General features: G+C 47.5%; 1 protein-coding gene across 1 annotated transcript in view; it reads right to left on the bottom strand.

The window, feature by feature from the left end:
• stk25b (serine/threonine kinase 25b) overlaps window positions 1–22,182 on the bottom strand; it is a 90,385-nt gene that overhangs the window by 20,919 nt on the left and 47,284 nt on the right. The window contains exons 4-7 of the mRNA XM_038815656.1: window positions 21,712–21,820; window positions 19,163–19,320; window positions 14,238–14,423; window positions 2,276–2,421 (exon numbers count right to left, since the gene is read on the bottom strand). Of these exons, the coding sequence (XP_038671584.1) occupies window positions 2,276–2,421; window positions 14,238–14,423; window positions 19,163–19,320; window positions 21,712–21,820 (599 nt within the window). The remainder of the gene's footprint in view (window positions 1–2,275; window positions 2,422–14,237; window positions 14,424–19,162; window positions 19,321–21,711; window positions 21,821–22,182) is intronic.

Here is a 22,182-nt window from a genome sequence, read left to right as displayed (position 1 = left end):
AAAATATTGGTTCAGTGCCCCCACCATCTCAGTGTTCCCCTGGGAACATAGCATTTATTGCCCATTCCTTTTTTTAAAAAAATAAACAAACATAATCAACGCCCCCCCCCCCCCCCCCCCCCCCCCCCGGGTTGCTGCTGCTACTGTCCCAGTACCCTATCGTTGAGCCAGAAAGTCGAGGAAAGGTTGCCACCGTTTAAAGAACCCTTGCACCGATCCTCTCAGGGCGAATTTGACCTTCTCAAGCTTAATGAAGCCCGCCATGTCATTGATCCAGGTCTCCATGCTTGGGGGCCTCGCGTCCTTCCATTGTAGCAAAATCCTTCGCCGGGCTACTAGGGACGCAAAGGCCAGCACACCGGCCTCTTTCGCCTCCTGCACTCCCGGCTCTACCCCAACCCCAAAGATCGCGAGTCCCCATCCTGGCTTGACCCTGGATCCCACCACCCTTGACACCGTCCTCGCCACCCCCTTCCAGAACTCCTCCAATGCCGGGCATGCCCAGAACATATGGGCATGGTTCGCTGGACTCCCGAGCACCTGACACACCTATCTTCACCCCCAAAGAACCTACTCATCCTCGTCCCAGTCATGTGGGCCCTATGCAGCACCTTGAATTGAATGAGGCTAAGCCGCGCACACGAGGAGGAAGAATTTACCCTCTCCAGGGCATCAGCCCATGTCCCGTCTTCGATCTGTTCCCCCAGTTCCCCCTCCCACTTCGTTTTCAGCTCCTCTACTGACGCCTCTTCCACCTCCTGCATAAGCTTGTAGATATCGGATATCTTCCCCTCCCCGACCCAGACCCCCGAGAGCACCCTGTCACTCACCCCCCTTGTGGGGAGCGCAGGGAATCCCTCCACCTGCCGTCTAGCAAATGCCTTTACCTGCAGATATCTAAACATGTTTCCTGGCGGGAGCCCAAATTTCTCCTCCAACTCCCCCAGGCTCGCAAACCTTCCGTCGATAAACAGGTCCCTCAGCTGTCTGATGCCCACTCTGTGCCATCCCTGAAATCCCCCATCCATGATCCCGGGACGAACCTATGGTTCCCCCTTAACGGAGCCTCCATCGAGCCCCCCACTTCTCCCTTATGTCGCCTCCACTGCCCCCAAATCTTGAGGGTAGCCGCCACCACCGGACTCGTGGTATACCTCGTGGGAGGGAGCGGCCATGGTGCCGTTACCAGGGCCCCCAGGCTTGTATCTCCACAGGACGCTCTCTCCATCCGTTTCCATGCTGCCCCCTCCCCCTCCATCACCCACTTACGCACCATCGACACGTTGGCCGCCCAGTAGTACCCAGAGAGGTTGGGCAACGCCAGCCCCCCCCCCCCCCCCCCCCATCTCTACTCCGCTCCAAGAAGACCCTCTTCACCCTCGGGGTGCCATGCGCCCAAACAAATCCCATGATGCTCTGGTCACCCTTTTAAAAAAGGCCCTAGGGATAAAGATGGGCAAGCACTTATTGCCCATTTCTAATCACCCGTGATACGAGTGGCTTGCCCTTGCTGAGAGTGAACCACGTTGCTCTGAATCTAGAGTCACCGGTAGGCCAGACCAGGTAAGGCTGGCAGATTTCCTTCCCTAAAATATGTTAGTGAACCAGATGGATTTTTAATAACAATTGGCAATAGTAATGGTGACCATGAAACTGATGCCTGCTTTATAATAACTGTTTTTAATCTAAATTCCACCAGCTGCTTTGGTGGGATTTGAATTTGTGGCCCTGGAGTATTAGCCTTGGACTCTGGAATACTTACCCGCAACATTATTATTACTCTACCATCTCCCATTACTTTTAACATAATTGCTATGCTTTTCAATTCAATTCCTCTAAAAATATGGGTCAGTCTTTATTTCTCCTGCCAAACTATATCACCTGACATTTACCTGTATTGAAATTCATTGCCATTTACACACCCATTTTGCAGATTTTGTAATACAAGTGCTGTTGCATGTTTATGTGGGTAAAGTTTAGCTTGTTGCAGGCTGCAACACAGTTTGCACTGAGACTTGCAAAGATTTTTTAAAAATTCTAAACCAACACTCTGAAACAAAAGGAACAGATTACGGAAATACGGAGATATGTCCGGAGAATGAAAGTGACCAGAAAGTGGAAGTAAAGCAAAGCAAATGCACCTTGAAATGATAACGGCATTCCTGAACAGCTATAACATTTCAGGTCAGACTGAATACTGTCCCACACGCTCCAATTTGGTCAGTTAGGGTCATGCTGCCCCCACCCCTTCACCCCAGGAAGTCCATATGCTTACAGGTCCGAGTCTTCAGAGCTAGACTCCTCGCCATGACCCTCAGATTTCCAGCGCTTGTAGCGATCGATTAGGTCCGTTAGGTAGGAAGTTTTCTTCGTGTAGCGCTGGATATATTTGTGCTTCAGAAGCTCTTTTGCCGTTGGTCTCTATAATGTGAAGAAACAGAAGCTGGTTAAGAAGGGATATTTGCCTTTATTAGCCAAGGCATAGAATATAAGAACAAGGAGGTTATGATGGAGTTGTATAAAATGCTCTTTAGGCCACAGCTGGAGTACTGTGCACAGTTCTGGTCACCACACTATAGGAAAGATGTGATTGCAACAGAAAGGGGGGGGGGGGGGGAGATTCACAAGAATGTTGCTTGGGCTGGAGCATATCAGCGATGAAGAGAGGCTGCATAGGCTGGGATTGTTTTCATTACAGTAGAGAAGACGGAGGGGAGACGTCATTGAGGTGTACAAAATTATAATGGATACAGATTGGTTAGATAGGAAGAAACAATTCCCCGTCGTAGAGGGGTCAATAACCAGGGGGCATAGATTTAAGTTAAGGAGCAAGGGATTTAGAGGGGATCTTAGGAAATACCTTCACCCAGAGGATTGGGGGGGGGGGGGGGAAAGAGAGAGAGAGAGAGAGAGAGAGAGAGAGAGAGAGAGAGAGAGAGAGAGAGAGAGAGAGAGAGAGAGAGAGAGAGAGAGAGAGAGAGAGAGAGAGAGAGAGAGAGAATCTGGAATACACCGTCTGAAAGGGTGATAGAGGTGGGAACCCTCACAACATTTAAGAAGCATTTAGATGAGCACTTGAAATGCCATAGCATACATGGCTATGGACCAAATGCTGGAAAATGGAACTAGATTAGACAGATGCTTGAAGGCCAGCACAGACACGAGGGCCAAAGGGCATCTGTCAAAAAGGAATGTTTATAAAAATGTTTTTTATATTAAACAAAACAATCAACCAAAAATACACACTAGAAGAAAGAGACAAACAAGCAAATACACTAATCAACTTTAAGTTAAAAGAACTAAACTAACCCCCCTAACAGCTGATGGGGACCAGCTCCTTAAAAAAGGAATTTAATGTCTGCTTCTTAGCAGAACCCTTCCACCACCTCTCAAATGGCGTACTTAACATTCTCTAAATGTAAAGACATGAGGTCATCCAACCAAGACGAGACATTAGGTGGAGTAGAAGACTTCCACCTAAGCAGAACTCGTCTCAAGGCTATCAACAAGGCGAAGGCGAGGACATCCGCCTTCACCCCCAACTGAAACACCGATGGGTCTGATACCCCAAATATGGCCACCGGCAGACAAGGATCCAAATCAACATTGAATGTCTCCAACATGGTGTTAAAGAAAGAGGCCCAGAAGCTTACCAATTTGGGACAGGACCAGAATATATGAGTATGGTTAGCCGGATCCCAAGAGCAACGCTCATACGTCCTCCACCCCAAAGAAGAATCCATTCATCTCGCTTTAGTCAGATGCGCCCTGTGCACCACCTTGAATTGAATCAGCTGAGCCGAGCACATGAAGACATGTGATTGACCTTTGAAGGGCCTCACTCCATACCTCAACATCCAGAATGGAACTCAATTCACCCTCCTATTTTGTCCTCCCCTCACTCAACGGAGCTAACTTCGCTGAGAATTTATGGCCATATATGCTCTAAATAGTCCACCCATCAGACCCGGCCAAGGTCAAAATCCTCTTCAACAGGGAAGAGAGCGGCGACAAGGCAAAGGAGGAAAAAGCCTTGCGCGAAAAAACAATGTGAAAATACCCGAAAAGGATCGAGCCAGGCAGTTGGAATTTCTCCACTAACTCTTTAAAACTAGCAAACCTCCCTGTCACAAAGAGGTCACCAAACCTCACCAGGCACTTCCCCTCTAACATCAAGTCCAAACCGACTGGCAGAAAAAGGTCGTTGCAGATGGAGGCCACTGAAGACATGGAACAGAGATTGAAATGCTGCCCGAACTACTTCCAGATTCTCAGGGTGGAGACCACCTCTGGATTCAGGGAAAATCTCACTGGAGAGAAAGGCAATGATGCAGTAACTATTGCGCAAGGTTAAGAAACATGCAGGAGTTCGCTTCCATTTGTCCCCATATGGGACCAGGATCGCTGAACCACAACAATATCTGAATATTGGCTGCCCAAAAATAAAACAATAAATTGGGTAGAGCCAAGCCCCCTGACTGTTTGTTCCTTTGAAGCAACGCCCCACAGATCCTTGGAGTCTTATCCGTCCAGATAAAGGAGGACATTAATTTGTGGACTTTGACCAAAAAGGACTTGGGGATAAAAACGTGGCGACGTTGAAAAAATAATAAACATCTTGGGAGCACGTTCATTTTAATAATCTGAACCCTACCTGCCAAGCGCATGGGGAGCTTACCTCACCTTGAATGCCCAGACTTGACGTGGTCAACCAGGTTAGTGTCATTTAATTTATGTCACAAGGCCCAACTGTGTGCCATCCAGACCCCCAGATAACAAACGTTAGCCTTGACAAGGGGAAAAGGTAACTTCTCCAGTTGGGCTCTCCTCCCCGAGGGGGTTGACCGGGAAACGTTCACTCTTGTCCAAGTTCAACGTGTAACCAAACAACTAAGTAGCTTCATTATCTCATCTATGGAGGTACTGGGTCCATAACATAGAGAAGTAGGTAATCTGCATAAAGGGATACCTGATCCCTCATCCCTCTCCACTTCATCCCATTTCAGTTAATAGAGGACCTCAGCACTAAAGTGAGCGGTCTATTGCCAAAGTAAACAAGACCGGAGAGTGGACAGCCCTGTATCGTGCCACCATTCAATAGAAAGTAACTAGAGCTCAGGGCATTCAAACAAATACCAGCAGTATTTGCTATACAGTAGTCAACTTCAGGAAATAAACTGGTGGCCTAATCCAAACCTCTCAGGAATCTCAACAGATACTCCCACTCCACTCCTTTTTCGGCATCCAGGGAAACAATTACCCCCGGTTTGGGCACTGAGGAGGGAGAAAGGACAACATCATTTAGCAAACGACATATATTGGCCAACAATTGTCAACCCTCAACAAAGCCTGTCTGATCCTCTGAGATTACCTCTGGAAGGCAGGGTTCCAGTCCCACCTTGACAAGTAACGTTTTACATGGTTAAAGGATGGTCACAACTGGGAGTTAAATATCCAAGCGTATGAAGCTATTCGGAAGTACAGAGTGGATGGTAAGGGAGGTGGTGTAGCTCTGTTATTTAAGGATGACATTCGGGCAATAGTAAGGGATGACATCGGTGCTATGGAGGATAAGGTTGAATCCATTTGGGTGGAAATCAGGAATGGTAAGGCGAAAAAGTCACTGATAGGAGTAGTCTATAGGCTACCAAATAGTAACATTAAGGCAATAAACAAAGAAATAACGGATGCATGAAGAAATGGTACAGCAGTTATCATGGGGGATTTTAATCTAGTCAATTGGTTTAACCAGGTCAGTCAAGGCAGCCTTGTGGAGGGGTTTATAGAATGTATCCGCGATAGTTTCATAGATTAATGATCTCATAGTTAGGGATCTGCTCGGAAGGAGCGATCACAATATGGTGGAATTTAAAATACAGATGGAGGGTGAGAAGGTAAAGTCAAACACTAGTGTTTTGTGCTTAAACAAAGGAGATTACAATGGGATGAGAGAAGAGCTAGCTAAGGTAGACTGGGAGCAAAGAATTTATGGTGAAACAGTTGAGGAACAGTGGAGAATCTTCTAAGCGATTTTTCACAGTGCTCAGCAAAGGTTTATACCAACAAAAAGGAAGGACGGTAGAAAGAGGAAAAATCGACCGTGGATATCTAAGGAAATAAGGGAGAGTATCACATTGAAGGAAAAAGCATACAAAGTGGCAAAGATTAGTGGGAGACTAGAGGACTGGAAAATCTTTAGGGGGTAACAGAAAGTTACGAAAAAAGCTATAAAGAGTAAAATAGACTACGAGAGTAAACTTGCTCAGAATATAAAAACAGATAGTAAATGTTTCTACAAATTTATAAAACAAAAAAAAGAGTGGCTCAGGTAAATATTGGTCCTTTAGAGGATGAGGAGGAAGATTTAATAATGGGAGATGAGGAAATGGCTGAGGAACTAAACAGATTTTTTAGGTCGGTCTTCACAGTGGAAGACACAAATAACATGCCAGTGACTGATGGAAATGAGGCTATGACAGGTGAGGACCTCGAGATGATTGTTATTACTAAGGATGGGCAAGCTAATGGGGCTAAAGGTAGACAAGTCTCCTGGCCCTGATGGAATGCATCCCAGAGTTCTAAAAGAGATGGCTAGGGAAATTACAAATGCACTAGTGATAATTTACCAAAATTCACTAGACTCTGGGATGGTCCTGGCGGATTGGAAATTAGCAAACATGACACCACTGTTTAAAAAAGGAGGTAGGCAGAAAGCGGGTAATTATAGGCCAGTTAGCTTAACTTTAAGGAAGAAATAGCGAGGCATCTGGATGGAAATTGACCCATTGGGCAAACACAGCATGGGTTCATAAAGGGCAGGTCGTGCCTAACTAATTTAGTGGAATTTTTTGAGGACATTACCAGTGCGACAGATAACGGGGAGCCAATGGATGTGGTATATCAGTGCCACACAAAAGGTTTCTGCATAAGGTAAAGATGCATGGCATTAAGGATAAAGTAGTAGCATGGATAGAGGATCGGTTAATTAATAGAAAGAAAAGAGTGGGGATTAATGGGTGTTTCTCTGGTTGGCAATCAGTAGATAGTGGTCTCCCTCAGGGATCAGTGTTGGGCCCACAATTGTTCACAATTTACATAGATGATTTGGAGTTGGGGGACCAAGTGCAATGTGTCCAAGTTTGCAGACGACGCCAAGATGAGTGGTAAAGCAAAAAGTGCAGAGGATACTGGAAGTCTGCAGAGGGATTTGGATAGGTTAAGGCTATGGTCTGGCAGTTGGAGTACAATGTTGAAAAATATGAGGTTATACATTTTGGTAGGAATAACAGCAAAAGGGATTATTATTTAAATGATAAAATATTAAAACATGCTGCTGTGCAGAGACCTAGGCATGAGTCGCAAAAAGTTGGTTTACAGGTGCAACAGGTGATTAAGAAGGCGAATGGAATTTTGTCCTTCATTGCTAGAGGGATGGAGTTTAAGACTAGGGAGGTTATGCTGCAATTGTATACGGTGTTAGTGAGGCCACACCTGGAGTATTGCGTTCAGTTTTGGTCTCCTTACCCGAGAAAGGACGTACTGGCGCTGGAGGGTGTGCAGAGGAGATTCACCAGGTTAATCCTAGAGCTGAAGGGGTTGGATTACGAGGAGAGGTTGAGTAGGCTGGGACTGTACTCGTTGGAATTTAGAAGGATGTGGGGGGGGATCTTATAGAAACAAATAAAATTATGAAGGGAATAGATAGGATAGATGCACACAGGTCGTTTCCACTGGCGGGTGAAAGCAGAACTAGGGGGCATAGCCTCAAAATAAGGGGAAGTAGATTTAGGTCTGAGCTGAGGAGGAACTTCTTCACCCAAAGGGTTGTGAATCTGGAATTCCTTGCCCAGTGAAGCAGTTGAGGATCCTTCATTAAATGTTTTTAAGATAAAGATAGATAGTTTTTGAAGAATAAAGGGATTAAGGGTTATGGTGTTCGGGCCGGAAAGTGGAGCTGAGTCCACAAAAGATCAGCCATGATCTCATTGAATGTCGGAGCAGGCTCGAGGGGGCCAGATGGCCTACTCCTGCTCCTAATTCTTATTTTCTTATGTTCTAAATAAAAAATTTCAATTAAGGGATAATTTAGCGTGGCCAATCCACCTACCCTATACATCTTTGGGTTGAGGGGTGAGACCCACGCAGACACGGGGAGAATGTGCAAACTCCACACGGACAGTGACCCGGGATCGAATTTGGGTCCTTGATGCCGTGAGGCACTAGGCAAGTAACTTAACATTTGCATTCAAGAGTTAGATAGGTTGATACAACTCATACTCTGTTGGGTCTTTTTCTTGAGAATCAAAGGAATTAGAGGTCTGTGAGGGTAGAGGACAACGGACCCCGGGATACGGAATCAATGTCCAGAATTAAGGGCACCAATTGCTCCGCGAACCTCTTACAAAATTCAATAGGAAAGCCATCCAGGTTAGGGGCCTTGCAGTCTGCATCAATCCAGTGCTCCTCTGGGCCCAAAGGGGATTCCAACTCATTGCTGCTCTCCACCTCCACCGCTGGGATGGATAAGCTATCCAAAAGGTCAGTCATGACCGATCCCTCCATTGGAGTTCCGATCTACGAAGATCCGGATAGAACGATTCAAAAGCTGCATTAACCTGAGGAGGGGCAGAAACCAGGCTGCCACTCGAGTTGCGTATCTGTACAATTTCTCAGGAAGCCATCTGGCACTTAAGCTGGTGAGCCAAATGGCGACTGACTTTCTCCCCGTATTCATAAAACATGCCCCTTAAGCATCACAGTTAGGGCAGCACTGTGGCGCAGTGGGTTAGCCCTGCTGCCTCATGGCGCCGAGGTCCCAGGTTCGATCCCGGCTCTGGGTCACTGTCCACGTGGAGTTTGCACATGCTCCCCCGTGTCTGCGTGGGTTTCGACCCCACAGATGTGCAGGGTAAGTGGATTGGCCAAGCTAAATTCCCCTTATTTGGAAAACAATTAATTGGGTACTCTAAATTTATTTTTAAAAAGGAATACAGCTGGCGTCCTGCTCTGTCTGTTGACAATAGCTTGAATTGTGTTTGTTGCGTTTTCCTACTTGCCAACAACTCCGGGGAAGAGCGAGTGAGACCTGGTGCTCTACCTCAAGAATGGAGTCCACCAGCCTCTGCCACTCCAGCCTCGCTGTCTTCACTATGTGAACTTTATGGGAGATAATCACCCCCCCAAAATCTGCTCCATTAAAGACAACAACCGGACTGGGATTCAGAAGAGAATTTAGGTCCCCACCCAAAATAAACTGATGTGAATCTAAACGGGAGAGGAGCTGATTACTAATAAAATGTGTATTGTGCCAGTTTGGGGCATAGATATTAATAATAACCACCAGAAAGTCACAGACAATAACGTGCCTGCCGCTGGGTTTGGCGCAAAAAACTGAACCCCTTTATTAATTAATACTGCCGTATCCCTGATCCTACCATCGAAACCCGAATGAAAGACTTGTCCTACCCACCCCTTCCATAGGCTTGCCTGGTCCCCGACACAAAATGGAGTCTCTTGCAAAAACACCAGATTGGAGTTTAAATTCTTTAGGTGAGCAAATACTCCCGACCTTTTCACTGGGCCATTCAACCCCCTGATGTTCCAGGTAACCAAACAAACTGGGGGTCTTCCACCGTGCTCAACCCAACCCGCCATGAGCCTTTTCCACTAAAAAGGTTACTCAAAAGATATATAAAAAGGTAAAGCAACCAGACTGGCCCAAGCTGGGCACCAAATCAAATCACAAAACTGAACAAAGAAAAATCTGCAGCCAGCAAACTAGCTCCATAACCGCTCCCCCCTCCCCACCCCCTCCATCGCCCCCGAATACTAACTCACCCAAATACACATACAAATAGAGGCAAGGCAAACACAAACAACTAAAATCCAATTCAAACGTACACAAAACAAGAGCTCCAAGCTCATTATCTAAAATACTACTATAATGAGCTGCAGCTAACCCTTCAAAACCGCTCCCATTAGCTAACTCTTAGGTTAGTAGGGAGGCTCCCAACTAGAGTTAAGAAAAATCAATCAACAAAATACCAACACCCCACAAACCACTGCGCTCCGAAAGGGAGCTGTATATTTTCATAACAAACAGTACCCCACATAGAATTCAACTCCAAACCTATGCCCAAACTGCGGTGGATCCGCAGGACAAGGCCTCTGCCGATGCGTGCCGGAGCATACGATGGGCTCGGTCCAACTCAGGAGGGGGAAAGTGAATCCACCCACACCCACCATCTTATCGAACATCTCTGTGAAGTAGTCCGTGGATGTTTAGCCTTCCAACCCCTCTGGCAGCCCCGCAATTCGAATGTTTTTCCTCCTGGACTACTTCTCTACTTGACTAGATCATTCACCTTGGCCTTCAACGGCTTATTCGCTTTGGCCACCAGAGACATCTCTGCTTCCTGTGAGGCAATCTGATCACTATGTCTCGAAAGGGCCACTTCCACATTTTATCGTGGCTCCATGGGCTTTCACGGTTTCACTGGTCTTCTCCAGAGCAACTCGGATGGGGGCCATTGATTTCCGGTTGTCCTCAGACACAATCTGCCAATGCCTTTGCCAAAGTACTCAACGGCGCCTCGGATGTTAGTGGAGTGGCCGGAACCACAGAGGTTCCGCTATTTCATCTGCTGACGAAGTCGGAGGCCTCTGACTCTGTCAATAAACTTCTGCTGTCCACCTTCTTTCCCCTGACTTTTCTGGGCATTAATCATGTAGGATCTTTATCCCATTAATTATGTGGCTTTTCAAAAATACCCTTAATACTAATTATGTGGGTTTTCAAAAGAAATACCCCGTGATACGGAGAGAAAAGGGCAAAAAGTGCAGTACTCAGCGGAAACCACCTTGGGCATGTCTTCCCCCTACGTTATGCCACCTGATGTCCTCGCTGAAGGGCCCCTTGCTGTGCTGAAACACTATACGACTCAAGTTTCAGTCTCACAAAATAATTTCAATCTTGTCAATTAAACTTCATTTTCAATATTCTCTCTCCACCCAATGGTTTCTCACTTTCAAGACACACATCCTGTTTCCATTCTTCAGAATGTACATTCTTTTAATTTTTGCTCATCGTGATTACAATATATTTGGATAGATAGGACAAGTCTGTTCCAGGTTCCATGCCAAGATCTGTGGCTTAGTTCCACATTGAAATATATTCTAAAAGGGAAGAGAAGGTCCACAGAGAATAAGCTTTGTTTCAAGCAATCCCCCATGACCTCTACCCTGAGAACACTATTTGACCCCCTTGCAGGATCACTGAGGAGCACCCGAGTTTTTCACTGATAAATTAGAGCGGTGTTTGGTGCGGCATGTCCCTTTAAAAGGTATTGCTTGTGTAATTAGCCTGAGGTTAAATGCTCCAAACTTTCAGGAAAGGCTAGTTTATCAAGATTTGGAAAGAAAACCAGCAGGAAATAACCATCTTTCTTTCACATTGATCATATATTTTTGGCCCTTTTCAAGAATGGCATCTAGAGTTTGACAAACGCGAGATAAGATGCAAGACTTGGCCGCAGCTTAATAAAAAACATTGTGCAAATATGTTAAGCTCAAATCACAATATTCATGCCTGCTAATTCTCCTCTTCCTTAATGGATAAAACTGAGGGTTTGTTTTCTAATTGGTTACTTTCTACTTTTGTGATCGTGGTAATTTGACTGCAAAAAGGTAGTCATAATGCTTTAATCACATAGTTAATATTCTTTGGTACATAAAAACAACTAAGTTTAAAATAGATTATGGACTCAGAAATGGGAGCAGCTAGTTAAATATTGAAATAACGTTAATGGAAAAGAATCATACCCAAGTTAAATACAAATATACACAGGTAATAACAACCCTAATGACGTCACAGCACTGGATTTAAATAACAAGATGCATAATAATAACACCCTATAACAGTAATGCACCAATCATTTGATGTAAAACTCTCTCTCCAATTACATTCCAGGAAGAAAAAACTCAGACATATCCGCCAGGTCTTCACCCAGCACACTGTTTAACTGATCGATAAAATTCTTCATATTGGGAAAAATTGATACTTTGTTCCACAAACATCTGGACATTGTGCAATATAACTTCATTACACTCTCCCCCCACAACATTAAATGGCCTCATGGAATGGCTCCAGTAGGCCTTGGCAACATGTACACAAGAGGGAACCCAAATCTAATGCATAAAATGTAGAGAGTAGAGAGAGAGAGAGAGATTGATTAATGATTGACAAGGGAGTGATACCCTGGAATGGGCGGGGGCGGGAGGGGAGTTGGTGGGACGAGCACTAGTTGTAGTACATGTGGAATAGAAGGGTATGGGTACAATTTTGACTCTGCTGGGAATCAGTGAACACATTTATCTGTCTAGTGAATTTCCAATTTCAAATGACCGGTTAGACACCACAGCCCACATTTTCCTCTACCACATTGGTTTTTCAATATATATTTGCAGTTTTCCGGTTGGTTTTTAACTCTTTTGCAATGTTTTGTTCATCTCTTTATGCACCCTCATTTTTATAGCTATCCCAACCTTCCATTTTTATACGGCATCTTTCTTTTTGCTTGTTTTCTTGTACCTAATTTCATGGAACACTTGCTTAACCACAACCTGAGCCATTTCCAAAAAATCAAATTAGGAGATCCAATAGTGTAACAGACTATCATAATCCAACAACAGATAGCTATTCAGAATCAGAACAAACGGAATGAATACAATATCAAGCCATGCAGACAATTAGCTGGTACATTGCAGCGTACCTGCGATTGGAAGTGGGAGAGGACTGGGTAGTTTGATAGGGAGGTTAATGATAATAGAAACAGAACTTGGCTCCTTATTCCTATCTAGTATCACCTTCAGGAAGGTACACATGCATGGGAACTGGCGAGATAAGTACTGGGATACTCTCACTGTGATACTCTCTTGGGAAAGAACTTGAGGACTGCGGTATTGGGTAGATGGATTTGTTTATTGTCACGTGTACCGAGGTACACTGAAAAGTATTTTTCTGAGAGCAGCTCAAAGAGATCATTTAGTACATAAAAATAAAATAAAAATAAAATACATAATAGGGCAACACAAGGTACACAATGTAAATACATAGACACCAGCATCGGGTGAAGCATACAGGGGTGTAGTATTAATGAGGTCAGTCCATAAGGGGGTCGCTTAGGAGTCTGGTAACAGTGGAGAAGAAGCTGTTTTTGAGTCTGTTCGTGGGTGTTCTCAGATTTTTTGTATTTCCTGCCCGATGCAAGAAATTGGAAGTGTGAGTAAGCTGGGTGGGAGGGGTCTTTGATTATGCTGCCCCCTTTCCCAAGGCAACAGCAGGTGTAGATGGAGTCAATGGATCTACAACGCCCTGGACACTTGATTTGGTGGAACCAAGTCAAGTGTCAGTAGAGAAATGAACAGAAAAATAACCTTCCAATCATGGTGAATATTTGCAATTGTTCGTCCCTGAATTTTCTAATACAATCTACATCCTCTTTAAAAAAGATAGTTTGTTCCTTTAAGAAACCTTCACCAGTATTCCCTTCTTTATGTAAATTGCTGCAGATCATAGAATGCCTTTCCATATTCCCTGAACTTTAAGGTAACAATAACGTGGCTGTACAGCCATTTATTTATCGAAGGCCTCCTTGGGCTAACACCTCGAGTCAGCCTCGGCTGAGTGGAGGCACCCTTGTTGCGGAGTCAGCAGGTTATGGGTTTAGCCCTCACTCATTTCGGCTGACAATTTGTTATACTGTTGGGAGAGTGTTGCACTGTTGGATCTGCCATCTTTAAGATAGCATGTTGAACTGAAATAGAAACAGAAAGTGCTGGAAAAACTCAGCAGATCTGACAGTGTCTGTGGAGAGAGAGAAACAGAGTTAACGGTTCGAGTCCAATAGGAGTCTTCTTTGAAGCTTCTTTAAGCAGAACCTTCTTTCTTCCTCAGCTGGAGGTCAAGAATCTCACATCACCGTCCAAAGATCAGCTGACAAATTCTCCCCGTGTCCTAGCCAACATTTAGCTCTCAATGAGTGTCATTAAAACATTACCTGGCCATTTACCCCCACTGCTGTATATCAGAGCTTGCTTTCAGACATCTTGAAGACTTAAAAGGTGCCATCTGAACACAAGTTATTTCTACCTTTCTTCACAAGAAGAGACAGCAACAGCTTCATTGAAACTCTGGACCGTGCATAGGCCTTGGTACAAAATAATGTCCTTCCACTTACGAATTTGGGGTCCTTGTTTAGGCAGGCTTCTACAAACTCTTTGAAGGGCTTGCTGTGGTTTCCTTCCAGAGTTGGGGGATTGTTCTTCGGAATCAGGAAAAGAACTCGCATTGGGTGAAGCTCTGAATTAGGGGGTTCTCCCTTCGCTAATTCAATAGCAGTTATTCCAAGGGACCAGATATCTGCCTGAAAATAAACAAGTCAGAGAGTGAGAAACTCTATCCTAAATATAAACGCTAGGTTTTCAATAGAACTCCTGAAATTTCCTCCATTATAAGTCAACTCAAAGAGACAACGCAAATGTGAAGTTGGCAGAATTACTTTGGTTACCTCCACTAGTTTATTCTTGGTGGATGTTTCCACTTACTAAGGTGACAGTGCTGTAACAGCAGGAAGGTGTCTCATCCCACCCTCATGTTTATTGTCAAATTAAAAAATATGACTGTTGATGTTCTCAAGGCTGGTCTGAGCTTTTAAACTAGTGAGAGGTTGTGGAAGTCCTGTGGGAGCACAAATGGAAGATCACCCAATGACGTGGGATTTCAAAATCAACCAATGGCCATGCCATTCTGGCTTGCCGTTGCAGTCACTAAATTTCCATATTAGATCGGTCAGCTGCCAAACTCAGAGGACACACCAATTCTCAGCAGACACGGCCACTTTCAGATCGAGCTCTGGGCAGAGGGGCACTGCTGACCGTTAAGGACATTATTTTGCTGCTGCTCCTTTCTACTTGTTGCCATCAAATGAATCCAACCTCTGGCCAGAGGAACTGACGATTATGAGAAAACCAGATACAGGGGGAGGTACGTGAAGGAGGGAGAAAACCAGATACAGGGGGAGGGTACATGAGGGAGGGAGGGGGAAAACCAGATACAGGGGGAGGGTACGTGAGGGAGGGAGGGGGAAAACCAGATACAGGGAGAGGGTACATGAAGGAGGGAGGGAGGAAGGGAGAGAACCAGATACAGGGGGAGGGTACGTGAGGGAGGGAGAAAACCAGATACAGGGGGAGGGCACGTGAGGGAGGGAGGGAGGGGGAAAACCAGATACAGGGAGAGGGTACATGAAGGAGGGAGGGAGAGAACCAGATACAGGGGGAGGGTACGTGAGGGAGGGAGAAAACCAGATACAGGGGGAGGGTACGTGAGGGAGGGAGGGAGGGAGGGAGGGAGGGAGAAAACCAGATACAGGGGGAGGGTACATGAGGGAGGGAGGGGGGAAAACCAGATACAGGGAGAGGGTACATGAGGGAGGGAGGGAGAGAACCAGATATGGGGGAGGGTACGTGAGGGAGGGAGAAAACCAGATACAGGGAGAGGGTACGTGAGGGAGGGAGGGAGAAAACCAGATGCAGGGGGAGGGCACGTGAGGGAGGGAGGGGGAAAACCAGATACAGGGAGAGGGTACATAAGGGAGGGAGGGAGAGAACCAGATACAGGGGGAGGGTACGTGGGGGAGGGAGAAAACCAGATACAGGGGGAGGGTACGTGAGGGAGGGAGGGAGAAAACCAGATACAGGGGGAGGGCACGTGAGGGAGGGAGGGGGAACACCAGATACAGGGAGAGGGTACATGAAGGAGGGAGGGAGGGAGGGAGAGAACCAGATACAGGGGGAGGGTACGTGAGGGAGGGAGAAAACCAGATACAGGGGGAGGGTACGTGAGTGAGTGAGGGAGGGAGGGAGGGAGGGAGGGAGGGAGGGAGGGAGGGAGGGAGGGAGGGAGGGAGGGAGGGGGAAAACCAGATACAGGGGGAGGGTACGTGAGGGAGGGAGGGAGGGAGGGGGGAAAACCAGATACAGGGGGAGCTCCGTGAGGGAGGGAGAAAACCAGATACAAAGGGGAGGGTAGGTACTTTCGGGAGGGAGAAAACCAGATACAGTGGGAGGGTACGCGAGGGAGGGAGGGAGAAAACCAGATACAGGGGGAGGGTACGTGAGGGAGGGAGGGGGAAAACCAGATACAGGGAGAGGGTACATGAGGGAGGGAGAGAACCAGATACAGGGGGAGGGTATGTGAGGGAGGGGGAAAACCAGATACAGTGGGAGGGTACGTGAGGGAGGGGGAAAACCAGATCAAGGGGGAGGGTACATGAGGGAGGGAGGGGGAAAACCAGATACAGGGAGAGGGTACATGAGGGAGGGAGAGAACCAGATACAGGGGGAGGGTACGTGAGGGAGGGAGGGGGAAAACCAGATACAGGGGGAGGGTACGTGAGGGAGGGGGAAAACCAGATACAGTGGGAGGGTACGTGAGGGAGGGGGAAAACCAGATACAGGGAGAGGGTACATGAGGGTGGGAGAGAACCAGATACAGGGGGAGGGTATGTGAGGGAGGGGGAAAACCAGATACAGTGGGAGGGTACGTGAGGGAGGGGGAAAACCAGATCAAGGGGGAGGGTACGTGAGGGAGGGAGGGAGGAAGTCAGATACAGGGGGAGGGTACGCGAGGGCGGGAGAAAACCAGGTACGGGGGAGGGTACGTGAGGGAGGGAGGGGGAAAACCAGATACTGGGGGAGGGTGCGTGAGGGAGGGGTAAACCAGATACAGGGGGAGGGTAAGTGAGGAAGGGGGAAAACCAGATACAGGGGAGGGTACGTGAGGGAGGGAGGGTGAAAACCAAATACAGGGAGAGGATACGTGAGGGAGTAAACCAGATACAGGGGAGGGTATGTGGGGGAGGGAGGGAGAATACCAGATATAGGGGGGAGGGTACGTATAGTCAAAGGTAAAAGAGAAAAATAAAACCCTAGACTCATGTATGATCAGTGAGAGGAGGGGTGGAATGAGAGAAACAAATCCATGCATTTGCAGAGATTACATTCTTAAGAGTTGACAATACAGGTTACAGAAGACAAAACTGAAGTAATTTTGCTTCAGAACACGAGAATTTTGGTCTAGCTGTGCTGGATTAAAACCCATGGCCCATAGATGACCCATTGATCAGAGCTCCATCAGATTGTTCCCATTTTTCAGGAGATCAGATTTCAATGCAGCTCGATCATTTCTGCTTCAGTCGGCTGCTTTATTGTTTTCAAGGGGTAATGGCAGAACTAGAAAAATCAGGATTTACATACTGGAAATGAGCGGATAAAACAGAGCTGGTGTTTGGATAGATTTAAAGTAGGTCATACCAGAATCAATTATTATTTAGTATCGATAAATGCAATGATGAGACTAGGATGGGGTTTAAATAGAAAAATCTAAGTTAAGTTGCGACAGTTGAGAGAACAATGGAAGAGATGTGTCTGGGTGTGCTGAAACCTTAAGCATAGTATGGAACAACCAAAGATGAGCTTAGAATGTATAGGCAGAGAGACAGGACATGCACATCTGTGAAGTGCTTTTGCACATTTTCTGAAATTAATAAGTCCATATAAATTCTGGAAGTAGCAGAAGAAACAGTGGGCGGGATTCTCCCAATGGGCGGCTAAGTGCCGAAGACAGAGTAAAAACGGAAATGTTTTACTCCGGTGTCAGCGCCCGTTCCTGGACCCAATTCTGCAGCCCACAGGGGGCTAGGATGACGCTGGAGCGGCCTCTGCTGCCAGGCTACCGATCCCAGCGCCGCGGGGTCTGGCACCAACTAGCGCATGCGCAGTTGGGCCGGTGTCAACTAGCGCATGCGCAGTTGGGCCGGTGTCAACTAGCGCATGCGCAGTGGCGTTCTTCCCCGTGGTGGCCCCGACGCCAAATGGCGCAGGGCTACAGGAGCCGGCACGGAGCAAAGGAGGCCGGGGGGCAGAGAGGCCGGCCCGCCGATCTGTGGGCCCCGATCGCGGGCCAGGCCACTACGGAGGCTCTCTCCGGAGTCGGACCCCCCTCCCCCCCCACAGGCCACACCCGGACCGTTCAAAGCCGACGTCCTGCCGGCCCAGAGCATGTTAGAATGGTGCCGGCGGGACTCAGCTTTTTTGTTGACGGCCGCTCGGCCCATCTGGGCCGGAGAGTCGGCGCATACCCCCACCGGCGCAGCGCCGACCACGCCAGCGACAGTTCTCCGCCGGCCGGGGGGGGGGGGGGGGGGGGGTCGGAGAATTCCGTCCAGTATTACTGAGGAAGCTGAATTTGGGGAGATTAAGATGACATTGTACAATTCCAGTCAGTCAGTGAGCTACAGATTGTATAGTGACGGGTGACAAAAATGATACTTATGATTAGGCACCTGGAATACAAGGACAGGCTGTCAGAACTGGGAACTGAAATGTTCAGGATGCTAACAGGAGCAGACAAACACAGGAGGAAGAAATGTGAATGATTTAGATTTAATTACATCAGACAGATGAATGTGAGAAATGGACTGCAGCCTGAGGGTGGGGCGGGGCTGACAGTAGTCAGTAGAAGTTAAAGAATGGATGCTTGGTGAGGAATGTAATTGATGGGTTTGGAATTAAAATGGCATAGGAACTGATCTGACAGGCTATATTTGCTTTGGCAAGCCCCAAACTTCCCCAAGTAAACAAATATTTGCAGGTTTCTCTCTTTCTGCGTTTCCACATGGTAGTGCCAATCAAAGTAAAACCACTCCAAGATGTCAGGCAGAACCTCCTCCAGACTAGGTTCTGGGTTCAAGTCTCAAAATGGATGAATCTTGCATCCGTCCCTTTCTCCCCACAACCATTCCTAACTCAACCAGTGAGTTCATGCCCATCCCCCATATAGAGCATTCCCGGAAGCAAGTGGATTTGGGGAGGAGGTTATGGAGTTGGAGCAGATACCGTTAATGTGTTGTTCCTGGTATGTCCTGTTATTCAAAGTGGCAGATATTACTCATGCTCGGAGTTCAATCTGCATTCTTCAGTCTACATATGATACAGGGGTGTGTTTTGTTGCGTGTGAGCAGCAAAGGGACCGGACCGAGAAGGAAGAGACAGAACACAACAAATCTGCAAAGACTGAACTTGTGTGCGGTTGCTCACTCACTTTGAAGTCGTACGCAGACTGCTTGATGACCTCTGGTGCCATCCAGAAGGGCGTTCCCACAAACGTGTTTCGCTTTATCTGTGTATCTGTTAATTGGCCGGCAACCCCAAAGTCTGCAAGCTTCACATCGCCTTGCTCAGATAGTAATACATTAGCAGCTGTGGAGACATGACAAACAGAACATCAAGACTAACTGCTTTCTATTACAGCCACCGTATCCCTGCTTCAGATAATGTGTGATGGTGACAGAGTGCAGCAGTAGGCTGGGGGACGAAATATGAACCAAGAAAGAATCCTAAACTGGGCATAAATAGCTGAAATGTGGGTGGGAAAGGGAAGGAATCACAAACAGACTTTTAGAGTGAATGAATATTATCTATGAGCACGTTCGTCCACACCTGTAGTCAGGAGGCCAATAAAGGAAAACAAGGAAAGCAAAAATAATGCAGAAAATGAACACCCAAAAACAAACATTCAGTGACCATGGCCGGGATTCTCCCCTACCCGGCGGGGCGGGGGGTCCCGCCGTACCGGAGTGGCAAGAACCACTCCGGCGTTGGGCCTCCCCAAAGGTGCGGAATTGTCCGCACCTTTAGGGGCTAGGCCCGCGCCGGAGTGGCTCCTGCTCCGCCGACCAGCGGCAATGGCCTTTTGGCGCCCCGCCAGCCGGTGCAAACGGCTGGCCGAAAGGCCTTCACCGGTAAGCGTGAGTCCGCGCATGCGCCGGAGCGTCAGCGGCCGCTGTCACCCCGGCGCATGCACGGTGGAGGGGGTCTCTTCCACCTCCGCCATGGTGGAGGCCGTGGCGGCGGCGGAAGAAAAAAAAGAGTGCCCCCATGGCACAGGCCCGCCGGCCAATCGGTGGGCCCCGATCGCGGGCCAGGCTACCGTGGGGGCACCCCCCGGGGTCCGATCGCCCCGTGCCCCCCCCCCCCCCCCAGGATCCCGGGGCCCGCTCGCGCCGCCTGCTCCCGCCGGCACAGAGGTGGTTTAAACCACATCGGTGGGAGAGGCCTGTCAGCGGCGGGACTTCGGCACATCGCGGGCCGGAGAATCGCCGCGGGGGCGGGGTCACGACGACTGGCATGGCGCGATTCTCACCCCCGCTGATTCACGGGTGGCGGAGAATTCCGGCCACTGCGGGGGCGGGATTTACGCTGGCCCCGGGCGATTCTCCGACCCTGCGGGGAGTCGGAGAATTCCGCCCCATTTCTTTTTCCCTTCCTGTCTCAGTTAAAATTTGGGCATGTAAGAAGAGTGTAAAATACAATCAGTATGCCTCACAAAAGAACTTCCAAAAGATTTTTATGCTCATTGTGTTGAAGAATCTGACTGATGTGAAAGGATAAACTGTGACTCTGTAAAGTTATCATTTTTCAAATAATAGGCATCCTTTTGAGGTTACAAATAACAGGTCAAGGGGCTTAAACAAAGCAAGGGGCAGGAGGTTATGGGTCTTTGCTCTGCATGGTGTCACAATATTAATGAGAACATTAATGAAGTGTGGTCAAATTCCAACCGCGAGTGAGGCATGCATAAATAAAAAACAGAGCACTGTCTCGCTGTCAAAAACTCTGGGGCCAGGTTTACATTACATTACATAGAATTTACAGTGCAGAAGGAGGCCATTCGGCCCATCGAGTCTGCACCGGCTCCTGGAAATAGCACCCTACCCAAGGTTAACACCTCCACCCTATCCCCATAACCCAGTAACTCCACCCAACACTAAGGGCAATTTAGCATGGCCAATCTACCTAACCTGCACATCTTTGGACTGTGGAAGGAAACCGGAGCACCCGGAGGAAACCCACGCATACACAGGGAGGATGTGCAGACTCCGCACAGACAGTGACCCAAGCCGGAATCGAACCTGGGACCCTGGAGCTGTGAAGCGATTGCGCTATCCACAATGCTACCGTGCTTCCCACAGGTTATGTTGCTGAGAGGCATCAAGGTTGGCCTCCTGCACCACTCCTCCTTCCCTCTCCTGCCCTCTCCTTCCCACCACTCCTCCTTCCCTCTCCTGCCCTCTCCTCCTCCCCCCCACCCCCTCCAGCAACCGGGTGCCTTCATGCGCTTCATTGTGCCATTCCTAACTATTTGGTCTGTCTTGCTCGCCCCTTCCTCTTTTCCCAATGTCTTGCTGCATTCAGAATCCACCTCCGATTTGCTCAGTTGGCCTTTACTCTCTTCTCAGTTAGCTGGTTAGGTCAAGCCTCGATATGATGTATAACTTAGGCTCACAGGCCTATGCATTACTGAGGCAGTGTTACATTCTCAGAGGTGCAATATTTAACCAAGACCGCGCCATTTCCCCAAGACGTCATAAAACACTACATAAATCCAAGTCTCCCTTTCACAATCCTTTGATCAAAAAATAATTCCTGATGGTGCAAACTTTCTGCTTTTGGGAAGATTCTGATGGTGGTCTCTCTTCTCTTTCCTCTCCCTCATCCAAATAGTAATTTGGAATTTAAAACACAAAGTTCTAACTATCGAAAACCGAAGAACACCGTCCCGCACAATCCCATCTCTTGTGGTACTCTTACCCTTAATGTCTCGATGAATTTTCCGTTCGGAGTGTAGATAGTCTAAACCTTTAAGGATTTCTCGTAGGATCGTTGCAATGTAAGTCTCCTCCAGAGGTCCTGGTTTCAGCTGCAAATACCACAACTGTTCATTAACAAAAAAAAGGTGGCCCAGGGAGCATATCCAGTGAGAACTCAGCTATATTAACCCAAAATATTTTTGGTTCCATTACCAGTCTGCAGAAGGTTCCCTGATAAATCATGACGACTGCCCGATAATGCAGGTACATGTGTAGGTGCGGCTCCAGGGGATGTCAGGACCAGGCTGAGTGGTGATGCGCCACCACTGGTCAAATGCCATTAGTAAACATTGAACATGAGTCATGAACATGACCATACCTTGGCAAGTAGTCAATGATTTTACCAGCAAGGACCAGAAACTTGGAGCAGAAAATTGGCCAAAAAAAAAAAGACAGGAAGAAACTTTAATCG

Source organism: Scyliorhinus canicula, chromosome 13, assembly GCF_902713615.1.
Source record: "Scyliorhinus canicula chromosome 13, sScyCan1.1, whole genome shotgun sequence".
Taxonomy (NCBI): Eukaryota; Metazoa; Chordata; class Chondrichthyes; order Carcharhiniformes; family Scyliorhinidae; genus Scyliorhinus; species Scyliorhinus canicula.
Note: the sequence above shows the minus strand (reverse complement) of the source record. Positions and strands in the feature narration are given on the sequence as shown.